Source organism: Chrysochloris asiatica, unplaced genomic scaffold (genome assembly GCF_000296735.1).
Source record: "Chrysochloris asiatica unplaced genomic scaffold, ChrAsi1.0 scaffold00009, whole genome shotgun sequence".
Classification (NCBI taxonomy): domain Eukaryota; kingdom Metazoa; phylum Chordata; class Mammalia; order Afrosoricida; family Chrysochloridae; genus Chrysochloris; species Chrysochloris asiatica.
This window is the reverse complement of record NW_006408527.1, coordinates 24,467,677-24,483,714: the sequence shown is the minus strand read 5'-3', so window position 1 is coordinate 24,483,714 and position 16,038 is coordinate 24,467,677. Positions and strand designations below refer to the sequence as shown.

General features: G+C 41.3%; 1 protein-coding gene across 4 annotated transcripts in view; it reads left to right on the top strand.

Annotated features, from left to right (window-relative positions):
* The window catches only part of NR5A2 (nuclear receptor subfamily 5, group A, member 2), a 181,149-nt gene that overhangs the window by 19,208 nt on the left and 145,903 nt on the right, over positions 1 to 16,038 (top strand). For all 4 annotated transcript variants that reach the window (XM_006834166.1, XM_006834167.1, XM_006834168.1 and 1 more), the window contains one exon: positions 1,024 to 1,670. In XM_006834166.1, the coding sequence (XP_006834229.1) occupies positions 1,024 to 1,670 (647 nt within the window). The remainder of the gene's footprint in view (positions 1 to 1,023; positions 1,671 to 16,038) is intronic.

The following is a 16,038-nucleotide window of genomic DNA, read 5'->3' as shown; positions in this document are numbered from 1 at the left end:
AACCGATTCTTCTCAGTAGAAGTAGTCACTTTGGTTACTATGAGGCCTGTTAAGTCAGTATTGCTTTGAGAAGAGATGAAGAAGGGAAGTAATTGGTGCTTATTAATTTCTTTATCATCAACAACTTTTTAATTTTCTAAACAGGGAATTGTTGTGGTGGGTGGGTGGATGTGCACTATAGTATGAGACTAACAGATAAAGCGTGGTGAAAAATCAAAGGTTTTGATTGCATATGATAAAAAGCTCAAAAACTTAACCTCCAAAAATCTCAACATGTCACAAGCTGTCAGAGGTTCCTGATCTTTGTCTACTTGCCACTGACCACTAAAGGCTTGGAGAGAACTATAAACTAACTTATGAGGTATGGTTCCCGGCTCCATACACCATGTACTGTGTGTTCAGAATCTCTTGAAAGATTCTGAAATGAATTTACTTTCATTATGTCCAGTTGCATGTAAATTAAAAGCAATAACTGGAAGTTACTTGATGCACATTCCAGGTGAAAAGGATTTTTCAGGAAGAGCAGGTACCGTACCTACCCTTTTGCAACAAAGTAGACCGAATGGCTTTAAGAGAGGAAGATTGTCTGATGGAAAAGATTCATAATTTAATCTAAAAATTTATTCTTATTTAAATGTTCTTCTCAACAGTTCGGGTTTCTATAAAGTCAGAAGATAATTGGCATAATAGAAACTAATATGCTATATTAGTTGAAAAACTGATAACTCATAACAAGACAAAGTATTCTCTCTGTGTAGTAAAAATCTCTGTAACCTAGAGGTTAATATGTTCTTACGTATCCAAAATATTTTTTTGATGACAAAACAGGCTTACAGGAAAGAATTCATAAATAAAAAGGACATGCCTTTCGTTTTGTAAATCTTTGTGAACTATTGTAATTAAAACAACCACACACAAACCACTTCTTGTCAGTGTTCAACATTTCTTAAGTGCTTTGATCTGGAGAATGCTAATTATTTGAATCCTATTTATACCCTTATTTCCTTGTTTTTCTCCCAACAGCGGTAAGAGCCGACAGAATGCGAGGAGGAAGAAATAAGTTTGGGCCAATGTACAAGAGAGACAGGGCCCTGAAGCAACAGAAAAAAGCCCTCATCCGAGCCAATGGACTTAAGCTAGAAGCCATGTCTCAGGTGATCCAAGCAATGCCCTCAGATCTGACCATCTCCTCTGCAATTCAGAATATCCACTCTGCCTCCAAAGGCCTACCTCTGAACCATGCTGCCTTGCCTCCTACAGACTATGACAGAAGTCCCTTTGTAACATCCCCCATTAGCATGACAATGCCACCTCATGGCAGTCTGCAAGGTTACCAAACATATGGCCACTTTCCTAGCCGGGCCATCAAGTCTGAGTACCCAGACCCCTATACCAGCTCACCAGAGTCCATAATGGGCTATTCGTATATGGACAGTTACCAGACCAGCTCTCCGGCAAGCATCCCACATCTGATACTGGAACTCTTGAAGTGTGAGCCAGATGAGTCTCAAGTCCAGGCCAAAATCATGACCTATTTGCAGCAAGAGCAAGCTAACCGAAGCAAGCATGAAAAGCTAAGCACATTTGGACTTATGTGCAAAATGGCCGATCAGACCCTCTTCTCCATTGTTGAATGGGCCAGGAGTAGTATTTTCTTCAGAGAACTTAAGGTAAGTCATCAATGATTACAGCTTATAATACCCCTTTCAAGAAAGACCTGTGTTCTTAATTAATGTGTTCTTAGTGCTGAAAATACATTTTGTTTACTTTTGTTTTATGTATGGTTGGCATAGTAGTAATATTTTCTGACAGTCACCTCAGAAGCATTGTACTTGATTTTATGAGGCTATTAACTTGTGCATATGACATTTAACTTAAATACAGAGGACTGGTTTCTCCTAAATAATAGAATTAGCCTTTATTCTCTTTAACGCAGGTGGTTTTATGGTTAGACACTTTAAGTCAGTGTGAAATTGTACCTCCTAAACTATATTTGGAAAGATCAAATAAAGAACTACATTAGATGCCATTTTGAAGATTTCTTTCAAAGGAAATTATACCAGCACTGAGCTGTGTTTAGCCATTAAAGAATGGAACTGACACCACGGTTAGCAGTACTAAATAGGCATTTACTACCTGTTTACCTTGACATTAGGTTGGTAAAGCCTTTGTTTTCGGAGCAGATTCCAATGGGATGTTTACTGTCATTCGATGGGGAATGGGCCAATGGTGAGTGCTAGTCAACTCGCATTGGGTTTACTGCTTATAATTTATGTCTGTCGTTGGTTTTAATGGACTGACATACTGTAACTATGGTGCTTGTTTGTATAAGGGTATCTAGCTATGTAATTATTCTGAAACTTAAGACTAAATTAACATGGGAAAGTTATTTAGATATTTTTAGAATCTGAAAATGGCTACCAAACCACATTTGGTAGTCAATGGATTCGTTCTCTCTTCTAATAAACAAAAGTGAATCCTAGATTTGATTTCTATGCATATTTACTATAAAAATCAATTTCTTCCTTTTTCTATCTTTGGGGGAGTATGTGGCTGCTAAGTATCTGAGACTTCTGATCACCTCCAACAGTTGGAGGAGATTTTAAAACCTCCCGAAGAAAAGAAAGTTAGAATCTTAGTTTTAATTTTTAAAGGGTTATTTAAAATTTTTTTAAAAATTGTAGATGGATGAGGCAGTGTGGAAGCCCTACGCACATGAGAAATCATGCCTTCCACAACCGTCTCTATTTAGTACTGTGGTTTGTACATGGAAACAAAAAAGGTACCGGAACTGATCCAAATAAGTTACTAGAATGTGTGGATGCTGTTCGGACCACTGACTTGATTCTAATGTCCTTTCTTGCTACATTTGAACATGACTAGGGTTGGAGCTATTAGGATAAGCAGAATATGTCGAGTTGGGCACAACGAAATCAAATACTTCATATTTAAGCCCTTGGTGATAACCAGGGAAGGAATTGGGGATTTAAAAATGAAGATTACAATTTTAGATTCAACTGAAAAGTGAGGGAAGCAATCTTTGCAGTAACATGAATCCATTTGAATTTTGTCTCTGCCACTTAATAATTATGTGTTATAGTAAGGCTGTCAGTCTCTCGAAGCCTTGGCTCTCTCATATGTGAAACTTTGTGTATAGTGTTTATTGGGTGGACGCAAGAGTAATAACAGTATTGGGACAGTTTTTGCAAGAAATAAATAACGATATATAGGTGAAGCACCTAGTACTGGGGATCTAACATATTTGTTATTGTTAAAATGCCGGTCAAGTTTGTTCCGACTTATAGTGACCCTGTGTAGGGTTTCCTATGAGGGGCTGGTGAGTTTGAACCATTGACCTTGTGGTTCAAAATGATATTACAGTCCAATGCATTATCCTATAGCGCTACACCAGGATTGTGGTTGTTAAGTGCTGTTGAGTCAGTTCCGAATCAATGCAACCTGAGAAGTGGCTGGTGAATTTCAACCACACCAGAATACTAGATGCCAAATAAATTGATAAGGATTAAAAATTGTGCTATTGCTGTCTTATGACAAGTATGTGAAATCTTCACAGAATGCTACCTTAAATTTGGGGACAGGAAGGGGGAAGCTTGCTGTTGGGCTCTCATACTTGTTTGACATTGGGAAACAACATCATGACATGGGTTATGTTGTTGTTAAGTGCCCTAAAGTGGATTCGTAGTGACCCTGTATAGGGATCTCAAGGAGTGGCTGGTGAGTTTAAATCGCCCGGCTTTGTGGTTTGCTTATCTTACAGTACCACACCAGGAGTACACATGGGTTATGGAGGTGGTGGTGTGCCATGGAGTTGTTTCTGACTCACAGGGATGCTGTATAAGGTTTCTGAAGCTGTAAATCTTTATGGGAGCAGAAAGCCTCATTTTTCTCCCATGGACCCTCTGGTCGTTTCAAACTAGCTGACCTTGAGGTTAGCAGCCTGACTCGTAACCACTACGCTACCAGAGCTCCTTACACATGGGTTATAGAGTAGTATAATTGTATAATAATTGACAATATTTAACTAGTATTAATTGAGGACTTGGAGTCCTGGTGTGGTGCTGTGGGATAACGCACTGGACCAGAAAGTAGGTTTGAACCACAAGGTTGGTAGTGCAAACGCACCAGCCACTCCTTGGAAACTCTACACAGAGTTGCTATGAATCAGAACCGACTCAGCAGCACTTATAAACAATAACAATAACAAACTGAGGGCCTAAAATTTATCAGGCCATAAGCTGAGCATAAGATGAATACAGAGTTGTTGTGCTGTGGAGTCAGTTCTGACTCATAGCTACCCTGTATAGGGTTTCTGAGACTCTAAATCTTTATGGGAACAGAAAGCCTCATCATTCTACCTTGGAGTGCTTAGTGGACTTGAACTGCTGACCTTGCGGTTAGCAGCCCAATGCATAACCCACTATGCTACCAGGGTCCCAAATACAAAGTTAGATCAGACAAAATATTTCCTCTCAAGAACTTTATGGTAAGAAAGGTTCAAAGACAACTGAAGAAAACAAGGATGTATTTCAGAGATTGACAAGGAAAGCAATAATGCATATTATTTGCATGTAAAAATGGAAAACATAGTAAAGTGAGCAGTTAGTAGTTCTAGGTAGGACTTCAAGAGTCTTTGAGTGAGACCATATTTCCTCTCTTTTCGCGCTATTGCAAAATCCTACATGGGATTCTTTTATCTGGCACATGGCTAACCATTTGGATAAAATTTAAAGACCTCTGGGAATAGGACATATTAAAGTACCCTTATCCTGTGTACTGTATTTATAAGTCTTTCCTGAGAATAAGCTTTGAAAAAGGAAAGGGAAAGTACAAACCCAGAGCACCTTCAAGAAGTGTAAGGTCGCCCAAGGGGAGAAGACTAAAGACTCACTTGGAAGTTTGCTTTGGGCTTGCATTGATTCAATGGAAGTGCTTTTCAGGGACCTTTTGGGAAGTGTAGCTTTATATACTTGGAAAGTCGTGAGTGACTATTCACATTTGGTAGCATTCTTTTTCGTGTCTAAATTTACTTTGTCAGAAAACGGAGCAACTTGTTGAAAGCCAGCAGTGAAGCTTGTCCATTCCTGGGAGGGTAGTGGCTTTCATGTTCTTTGGCCATGGTCTTCAGTAAGAAATACAGTTTAAACTGGGACTTGTACCAGACATCAAGGAGCTCTGGTAGTGTAGTGGTTACGAGTTGGGCTGCTAACCTCATGGTCAGCAGTTCAAAACTGCCAGCGGTTCTGCGGCAGAAAGATGAGGCTTTCCGCTCCTGTAAAGATTTACAGCCTTGGAAACCCTATGCAGGGTCATTATGAGTCAGAACCAACTCCATGGCACACCACCACCACCACCACCTGACATCACTCACACACTCAAACACACACATACACACCTGAGCCAAAGTTTCAATAGCGAATCTGTGGCATCTACACACCATGTTCACAGTATTTTCTATTCTGTTATGCTTTATTATTATCATTAGCTGCCATCAAGTGAATTCTAACTCATGGTGATCCCATGCGTGCAGAGAAGAGAAGAACTGCTTGCGTTTAAAATTTTATCTTTTCCTTGTTAGCATCACAGCAAATTACCCATTAGATACAACAGTACGTATCTAGGGCACATCACTTATGCCTCTACCATCCCCAAATGCAATGTGACATATCTGCTCCTGGAAAGTTGTATTTTGTCAATGACCCCTTGCTAGCACTCCCAGGGCAAGTATGCTCTCTACCACGTATTACAGGAGAGAACACAGATGTCATTTGCCTACGATTTAAGGGGAAAGGTCAGAGGAAGTTCTGATGTGAGCTGTTTTTTCTACACTTCTACAAGGTGTAGCAAATAGCTTCTTGTTTCCATTCAAATAATGGCAGAAGAAAGAGAACAGGACAGCTCACAAATTCTCAACATTTGCAACAGCACAAATTCATAAGACCCCTCCACTTCTTCCCCAAAAAACAAAGCACTCTCAAAAACTACAAAATTTCAAAACTTGAAGAAGATATGGGAAAAGGGAATCAAGGAAGTGTATAAAGGAGCTGCACAGTCTTGGCACAAGAAAGATGAAATTGATACTCTGAAGCTGGTCAAAACTGTGCACATGCATGAAAAGATTTTTCCTCACAAAAATGAGCATTGCTACCAAGTTGATTCCAACTCATGGTGACCCTATATAGGGTTTCTGAGACCATAAACCTTTATGGTAGTAGACAGCCTCATCTTTCTGCCTCAGAGCAGCTGGTGATTGTGAACCACCAACTGTGTGGTTATCCCACTGCCTACCACACAGCACCACCTACACACCAGATTTGTCAGATTTGAAACATATATATAAACCACCTTCTATTTATATAAGGTATGGTACAAGCAGTTTACGCTTAACTACTGACCTAAAGTTTGGAGGTTCAAACTATGAAAGAAAGATCTGGCAAGCTGCTTCTGTTAAGATTATGGTCAAGAAAACCCTGTGGATGAGTTCCACTCTATATAACGCATGTGAGCTGCCGTGACAACTTCACCACAATGGGTTTGGTTTTGTGGTTTTCTCCAAAACTGAGGCAAAAGAAGACATGTGACTTACTCAAGATTTTACAACTACTGGATGGCAGAACTAGGACTGGTAACTCAGGTTCCAAGAAGCAATCCTTCTGCCCAGCCTCCTTCCCCACCCTTTAGCACTAGCACACACACACACACACACACACACACACACACACACATAGTGTAACCTTTGACTTCAAAAACTACAGCCTTTGCTAATGAAGCTAAATCAAATCTCTAGGTTACCAGAAGTCCATCACTACTGTCCAATTACTGATTCAGTAATAATCAGGGAGACAGATTTCCCTGGGCCCAGACGACCCTCTGGGAATGAATGAGTCACTTTAGAAAGCTACAATAATTCTTTCAGGCCACTGGGGTATCGTTCAGTGGAGTGGATTTACCAGCTAGCACTTCTGGATCTTTAAAGAGTTCCCAAAGCATTCTTGAGTACCCTCTCTGCATGTAGTTTACTTCCTGGGAGGATCTGTTTCAGCAGTAGCATCTGGATTGTGCTCAGGAGTTAAAATCGTTAATCCTGATTGTAACCTGTGCTCTACTTAATGTTGGCCATGTTCGGCATGAGCTTCTTTTTATTATGTTTGTGAACATTGGCAGGAATAAAATGCACTAGGATTGTAACCAGGTGATAGATGAACTGCTAATTATGAAAGCATTAGAAAAATTTTCTGAGAATTTGTCTTACGTTCAGTGCACCTTCTAATTTTTAGACCAAATCTGTCTTTAGATGGTCTTAAGATGTCTTAAAATGTGTTTTTTCTTTTTTAATTAAGAGTGGGTTCAAGACTTCCCTGCCCTATAAAAGAGAGTCAAGATTATATTTTTTCCCCTCCAGTTATTTTTTTTTTCACACCTATGCCTTGAGAATCTCACAAACACAAGAGCAGTGAGAAAATGTTTCCCAATTCGTTGTTGGACAACTGATGACTTTGGAGGATCTATTTTCAATAACTTCATATGCATGCAAAAGCTGGACAGTGAATAAGGAAGACAGTAGAAGAACTGATGAATTTGAGTTATGGTATTGGAGGAGAATATTGTAAGTGCCATGGGCTGCCAAAGGAACCAACAGATTTGTGTTGGAAGAAGTGCCGCCAGAGTGCTCCTTGGAGGCTAGGATGGCCAAACTTTGCCTCACATACTTTGGGCACATTGTCAGGAGGGACCAGTCACTGGAAAAGGATATCATGTTTGGTAAGGTGGAGGGTCAGAGAAAAAGAGGAAGACCCCCAGAGAAATGGATTGGCAAAGTGGCAGCATCAATGAGCTCAAACATGGCAACAATTGTGCAGTTGGCCCAGGATTGGGCAGTGTTTCGTTCTGTTGTGCATAAGGTCACTATGAGTCAGTACTGACTCAATGACACCTAACACCAATAACAACAATTGCATCTTCTCATGAGACCAGATGTCTTAAGAGAATTCTGAGAACAAATACATATGAACTTCTCCTCAACGAATGATGCTGATGAACATAGGAATCGTTTTTTGTTTTTGTTCTTTACAAGAAAATCTAAATTAATCTAAACTGAAACATATAACTAGCATTTCTGTGGAAAATAGGTCTCAGAGACTCAGGGAGTTTGTGCCAAAGGAATGCAACCATGTGGAAGCCAGTTTTAAGTATAGTTTTCCTGCAGTGTGGGCGAGGGGAGGAGGTTTTACACTCTTGTTTTCTCTGGTGTATTACACAGGCTTCCTTTCTGAACAGTGTTTTATTTATCCATTTTTAACATTCTAGAATTGACCCCTTTCCCCAAGTATTAGCTTTATCTCACCTTTCCCAACCAATACAGATCTATAGCCTAGGTCTCAAGTGAGTTTGTCCCAATTTTCATCTGTGTTTTTCAGTAGACATATTTTTAGATTACAGTTAGTCGCTTTCTACTCCTAGTAACCAGACAGAATAGACAGAGTAGAACTGCCCTGTAAAGCTTCTTACTTTATGAAAGCAGATCATTGGGGCTTTCTTCCTGCATAGCTGCTGAGGGGGATCTAACCGCCAACGTACAGTTTAACCATTTGTTAGCAGCAGACAACTTAACCATTTGTGCCACAAGACTCCATTTAGGAAACTTGTTGTTGTTGTTATGTGCTGTGGAGTCGGTTCCGACTCATAGCAACCCTACACAGGGTTTCCGAGGCTGTAAATCTTTACGGGAGCAGACCACTTCATCTTTCTCCTGCGGAATCGCTGGTAGTTTCGAACTGCTGACCTTGTGGCTCGCAGCCCAACCACTACGCTACCAGAGCTAACTCAGCCCTTTTTTAGGAGGAGGAGAGAGACACACACACACACAGAAACAGAGACTGGCTGCATAGTATCTGCCCACATTTCCCTGCCATTTGCCTTCGAAGTGGCCTTAGGAATCGAGTCCAATCCCAGAGTTTCTTGTTCATGTGGCATCCCAGAGGAATAGCTAGCCACTTATCTTACGTTTTGTCATAGAGTGAATTGTGTCCGTTTGGCTGCACCATGATTCTTGGTGGTTTGACAGTTATGTGATGGTCCCTCACCCTTAATGCCATCACAACTCTGATCAGCTGTCATTTCTCAGGGGTGTGGCATGTTGTTGTTGTTGTGAAGTGCCTCTGAGTCACTTCTGACTCATAGTGATCCTGTCTAGATAGGGACTCCAAGGAGTAACTGGTGGGTTTGAACTGCCAACCTCCCTATAGTGCCATACCTTTTATTTTACAAGAGAAAAGTGAGCAGAGAAGAAGGACCTGTTACCACCAAGAAGGAAGAACTAATAACAGAGTGTGTCCTTTGGGTCTTGAGGTCCTGCACTGTGAAACTCCTAGATCCAGGGGAAGATTGATTCCAGGACACAAGATCTCCAAAGGATACTTGGCCTATAGATGCTGAAAGCAAACAAGGACCTTTCGCCAGAGCCGACAAAGAGTGAAGCCTTCTCCCAAGGCTGGTACTCTGAATTTGGACTTCTAGGATTGACAGAGTGGCAGCAGCAGTGAACTCAAATAGAGCAACAGTTGTGAGGATGACTCAGGACTAGCAGTATTTCATTCTGTTGTACATAGGGTCACTATGAGCAATCGACTTAATGGCTCCTGACAACAACAGCAACAAACTATGAGAGAATAAATTTCTGTTTGTTAAAGTCATTCACTTGTGGCATTTCTGTTACAGCAGAACTAGGTAACTAAGACAACTTTGCTTCCACATTTCCTTCCACACCTACTTCTGAAGGAAAAAAACTTTTAAGTGTTTACCAACCAAGAGGGGAGAAATGTTTCAATCTGAAGGCAAATCAAACCATCTGTTGTCAGCTCTTCTATTCATCCAAAAGATACTAGAATAAAATAACTCTACCCTTCATGGAGTCCTGGTGTATCACTATGAGATCAGCATTGGACTGCTAACCGCAAGGTCTATGGTTCAAATCCACTGCTGCTCCTTAGAAACCATATACAGGGTCACTGAGTTGGAACCGACTTGATGGCACTTAACAACAACACCCCCCAACATAGGTGTACAAGCAAATTAGAAAACTGGCTTTTATTTGACTAGAAATGAGCAAGGAGCTTTCTTTTGTCTTTGTGAATTAGGAGAAAACAGAGAACACTGGAATCAGCAGGTTTAACCTAGTGGTCTGTCAGGTGTGAAACTGCTCCTTCTCTGAGTTCTTCAGGCAGACCTGGACAAGCTTCGGATCTGGCGGATGGTGCTGAGAACTTATATTCTAGCCTCACTTGCTTCTGCATGGGTTAGTTACAGTAGTGTATAATCCAATATGATATAATGCTATTGTTGTTACTATTGTTAAGTGCCCTCAACTCGGTTCTGACTCATAGCAACCCTGTATAGGGCTTCTGAGGCTGTAAATCTTTACAGGAGGAGAAAGCCTCATCTTTCTCCCAAGGGGTATCTGGTGGGCTCAAACCACCAACCTTGTGGTAACAGTCCAATGCTTATCCTACAATACTACCCGCACTCCTATAATTCCATTGTCCCACTCCCCAAAATAATTAACCTGTGCCCCCTGTTGTCAACTCCTCCCTCCACCCAAGTCCTCACAATCCTGATGTTTTGATTCTTAGGGCTTTATGTACTTTTCCCCAAATATTAAATTTGCATTAGTCAGTGAGTACATATCTGCAATTTAGATTCTCTAACTTCCTGAAGCTTTGTTACAGCATGGTGGAGCACTCACACTTTCCATTGCAAATATATCCTCCTTGGGAAGCCAGCTTATTTGGTAGTGGTGATGCTCATAGCTTCTCACCAGGCTTGTTTGTTCGCATACCTGAGGAGTTCTCTGGTCTTACTAATCTATTCATTTTCTGGTAGAAATGTGGAGAGTGCTTGAAAACAGCCAGCCATACCTAATAAGAAAACCTTGTCTAAGTTGGCCATTGTCAAAGGTCTCAGTGTGAAAGGTCAGAGAGGGAAGAAAATGTGCATGTTCCTTGGTCTGCTCAAGGTCTGATTGGGAATGTGAGAAGTAAGTCTTTCTGGGTGCCCTGGAAATGCTTGCAAAAAGTTTTTGGGAAAATGGCATTAAAAGCTAATGGAATTTTTTTGTGAACTTTTTGAAGCCCCCTAGTATTGCCAGAAAACACCTTAGAAGTGAGAATAGTGAGACTTTACCTTACGTACTTTGGATATATTGTCAGGAGTGACAGTCCCTGTTTGGTTAAGTATGCTATTAAGTGGCGTCGAGTTGGTTGCGACTCGTAACGACCTTGTAGGGCTTCCAAGGAGTGACTTGGTGACCATGAACCGCCGACCTTGCAGTTCAAGCCAACTTTGTGATCCAGTTCATTAACCCACATCTCTACACCACGACTCCTTGGTAAAGTATTGGGGGGTGGGGGGTGATGGTTAATGTGCCGTGGAGTCAGTTCCAACTCATAGTAACCCTGTACAGGGTTTTCAAGGCTGTAAATCTTTACGGGAGGAGAAAGCCTCATATTTCTCCCACGGAGCAGCTGGTAGTTTCAAATTGCTGACATTGCAGTTCGCGGCCCGATTCATAACCACTACCCTACCAGAGCTCCTTGTTGTTAAGTGCTGTCAAGTCGGTTCCGACCCCTAGCAACCCTGTATAGTGTTTCCGAGGAGCAGCTGGTGAGCTTGAACTGCTGATCTTGCAGTTCAAACAGTTTTGCAGTGTAGTGTATTAACCCACAGCGCCACACCAGGCTGCCCCAGAGCTCCTTAGGTGAGGGTATAGGTATACATTAAAGTCCATAGAAAATACTTCCACTTTTCCCTATACCCTGACTACAGAGTTTGGAAAATAGAAGATGATAATAAAGTTGCAGTGAGTTGACTCTGACTCCTGGCAACCTCATATGTGTCAGAGTAGAACAGTGTTTACCCCCATGGTGTTTTCAATGGCTGGCTTTTCTGAAGTAGGTTGCGAGGGCTTTAATAACCAAAAACCTCTTAAACCCACTGCCGTCACGTTTATTGTGAGTCAGTGACTCTATGTAGGGTTTCTGAGACTGTCAATCATTATGGGAATATACAGCCTCATCTTTCTCCCAAGGAGTGCCTGGTGAGTTTGAACTGCTGACCTTGTGGTTAGCAGTCTAGTGTTTATCCTCCGGTGCTATCAGCGCTCCCTTAAATTGCTAACAGTTATTGAGCTTTTGTTATAAGCTAGACAAATGTTAAGTGCTTTTCATGAATTCAGGTGCTCTGGTGATACAGTGAGTTAAGTGTTGTGCTGCTAACCAGCACGTGGTGGTTCAAATTCACCAGCCACTCCACAGGGAGATGATGCAGTTTGTGTCAATAAAGATTTATAGTTTTAGAAACGCTATGAGCAATTCTGCCCTGTTCTAGAGGGTCCCTGGGAGATGGAGTCAACTCAATGCCAGTTTATTCCATGGATTATTTAATACTATCCAAGCCCTGTGTGCTGTTACGTGCCATTGAGTCGGTTCTAACTCATAGGGACCCTGTATAGGGTTTCCGAGGCTTTTTAAATCTTGTGATAGCAGACAGCCTCATTTTCTTCCTGTGGAGTGGCTGGAAGGCTTGAACCATGGACCTTATGGTTCGCAGTCCAGAGTTTACCTGTATGTAGCCCTCAAACCCAGTATAGTAGGCATTATAATTCCCAGTTTGCAGAAGATACTTAGACCTAGAGACATCTATGACTTGCCCGAGTTAGATAGCCAGTATCTGGTAATGCTATCATAAAAACAAAAAAAAAAAATGAAATGGATATAGTAGCTCTTTGAAAACTGTAAAGTACTATATCAATATTTTTGTATATCATTATGAACTCCTGGTGTGGTAGTTAGCACTAGACTATGAACCACAAGGGCACTGATTCAAACCCACCAGCTGCTCCTCAGAAACCCTATACAGGGTACTATAAGTCAGAACTGACTTGACAGTACTTAACAACAACAATGATCATTATGCCCACACCTGTACTATTTTCCAATTGGTCTTAGTAACCTTTTTACTGCAGAGAGCAGTGTATCATAAGTTGGCACAAACATAAGTAAACTCTTTATTTTTTGAATTTGACGAGGTCGCTGTAGGAAACTGAGCATAAAGCTGTTCATGAGTCTGTCTGAAGAGGAACAGGGAATTTATCATTGATTGTAGAGCCGACTTAGGGCCTCCATCAGCACTGAACTGCAAACTATAAGGTCAGCAGTTCAAACCCATCAGCTGCCCTTAAAAGCCCTATCCAGGGTCATAGTGAGTCAGAGCCAACTTGATGGCACTTAACAACAAGAAGCTGATTTATAAAATGGGGTTATAACCGACGTTGCGTAGGAGGAGACAGTCAGACATGAAGTAGCTGTGTGGTCTACCCCACCAGTGACTGCTCATTCTCTCCAGACTCCTAAATGCCAGCACTGGTCTTTACTGGGTAATCAGTGGAAGCAGTTTTGTTAGGTTGCTACTTAGAAGCTTTTACATACACCTATTTGCAGTCGTTGGGTGTCAATGACCTCTGACTCAGTAACCCCATATGGCAGAGTAGAACTGCGCTGTTGTTAAGTGCTGTTGAGTCAATTCAGACCCATAGTGACCTGTATAGGGTTTCCAAGAAGCAGCTGGTGAGCTTGAACTGCCAATCTTGCAGTTCAAACAGCTTTGCAGTCTGGCGCATTAACCCACAGTGCCACAACAGGACGCCATTAGACTCCATTTAGAGTTGTTGTTGTTCTAACCCATAGTGACCCTGTATAGGGTTTCCGAGGGGCAGCTGGGTAGGGTTCTCTAAACCGTTATCTTTATGGAAGCAGATCACTAGGCCTTTGTCCTGAGGAGCAGCTGGGCAGCTTCAAACTGTCAGCCTTTCAGTTAGCAGCTGAGCAGAGCGCTTCACTGTTGTGCCACCAGGACTCCATAGAATAATTAAGAGTCCTTTCTTAGCCATACTGTACTTGTCCTGAGGGACATACAAACTGCTCATGGAAAACTTGGACAATATGAGTTCTTCATGCTCTTTGAGAAGGTGGGTCTCCCTGAGTCTGAGCCTCCTAGGCCCAAATCAGCATGCTGTATCCACTACCATCCAAAGTCATGGATGGCACCAGAAAGCATGACTCATGTGTGACACCCCTTAATACACTTTAGAAGGACTTTGCCCCCTGAACTTGAGGTAAAATAGGTCTTTTTATTTTCCAGGATAAGTAAAGAATGACTTGACTGACTTATTCGTGTTTAACTTGGGAAGTAGCTCATCAAAGTCTTTGAGGGTTCTAAATCCACTATAAGGAGCTCTGGTAGCGTAGTGGTTACGAATTGGCCTGCTAACCTCAAGGTCGGTAGTTGAAAACCACCAGCTTTCCACAGGAGAAAGATGAGGCTTTCTGCTCCCGTAAAGATTTGCAGCTTTGGAAACCCTGTGCAGAGTTACTATGAGTCAGAACCGACTCCACAGTACTTAACAACAACAACAAATCCACTGTAGAATGGCTGTATGGGAATTGGGCATTAAAAAAATTATTTAGGTTAAAAACATTAAATCTCTAACCCAAGAACACCATCCACACTCAAGTGCACTGATATGTACTATATTACCTATTTCAGCACTTGTGTCTATCTCAAATGTCTGGTACTTAAAAATGAATTCCCTTCAGCACTTTGTACTAAAGTACACTAGGCTAAGCACAGGTAGCCAGTGGCGTGGAGGCTGTCCCTCAGCCCCTTTGTACGTGTCCTAGCCATCTGCATCATTTTCTTTATTGTCTCCATTCCCCTCCCCACCAACCACTCCTTTTCTTTCTCTCTAGACTTTCTCTTTTACTGCATTTCTTCCTTCCAGTCCAGAGACCCCAGGGATCAAATGGCTGTAACCCTTGCCCTCAGTTGTGTATGTGTTTAACCTTCAGGTAGAGTGTGATTCAGCAAGGAGGGTGGCCAATACCCTGTAGGTCTAAAGATAGATGGGGAAGGTAAAAGAATTTCTTGGATAGACAAGTCCTAGAAATGAGCTGTATTTATAGATAGTAGGTAGAACTTTCGTGTGGTTCTTCTATCATGACAGGTAGAATTCTACAGAGTGATCTTTTTCTGTAGGGTAGCATGCCAGCTTTGATGGGCGAGAGAAAGAATCTTGAAACTGCTCACTTAGCAAAATGAGTATATATGAATCTCTTGTAATTTTTCATAAAGGGAACTTTAAAATTCCTCTCTTATTTTCAGATAGTTGTGAGAGTTCCTATGTTCCACCAGGCAATTCTATTTTAGGAGTTCAGCCATACCTCCACACAATGCTACAAATGGTCACCAATGTTTTCCTTATGATGTTATTTTTTAGGATTTCTTTTACTATTTTGTTGTTGTTGAGACTATACCTAGCAAAGCATACACAAATTCAACAATTTCTTCATGAACAATTTAGTGACACTGATTACATTCTTCACATATAGTATTCTCTGAAGTTAAAAACTCTGAGGAGAACAGTCAGAAATCGGAAGCACTCAGGGTCACTGTGCACTGTTGTCAGTGCTTCATTGTGTCATAAGTGAGCATGGCCAAGGCAGAATGTGCCTTTCAAGCACCAGTCTTGACCTTTCATTTTGGAAGCATGGGTGTAACTGGCCTTTTAAGCATGGTTTGATGGTGTTGGTTTTAAGTCTACAGCAAGACCACCTCCTGTGAATTGCCTACCCCATTTCTAAATACCTGGTTTACAGAATGTTTTACCTGGTAGAGCAGTATAATCATCTCATTTAAATTAAAAGCATTTTTTTAAGGAAATGAAGCACAGTAGACATTGGAGGCGTGTTGAATTAATGCATTCAAGATTCTACAGATTGAGATAAACTCCTCAGTAGTAACGATGCTACATAGAAAGCTTTTTAACTTTTAAGTAACCATAAGTAAATACTCGGAAATTTTGTAGAATTTGAGTGCTTTAATGAGTGTTCTTGATTTTTTATCTGCACACTCACTTTCATTATGACCACACACAGGTTTGTAGATCCCAAATGATTCTTCTCCCTAGGG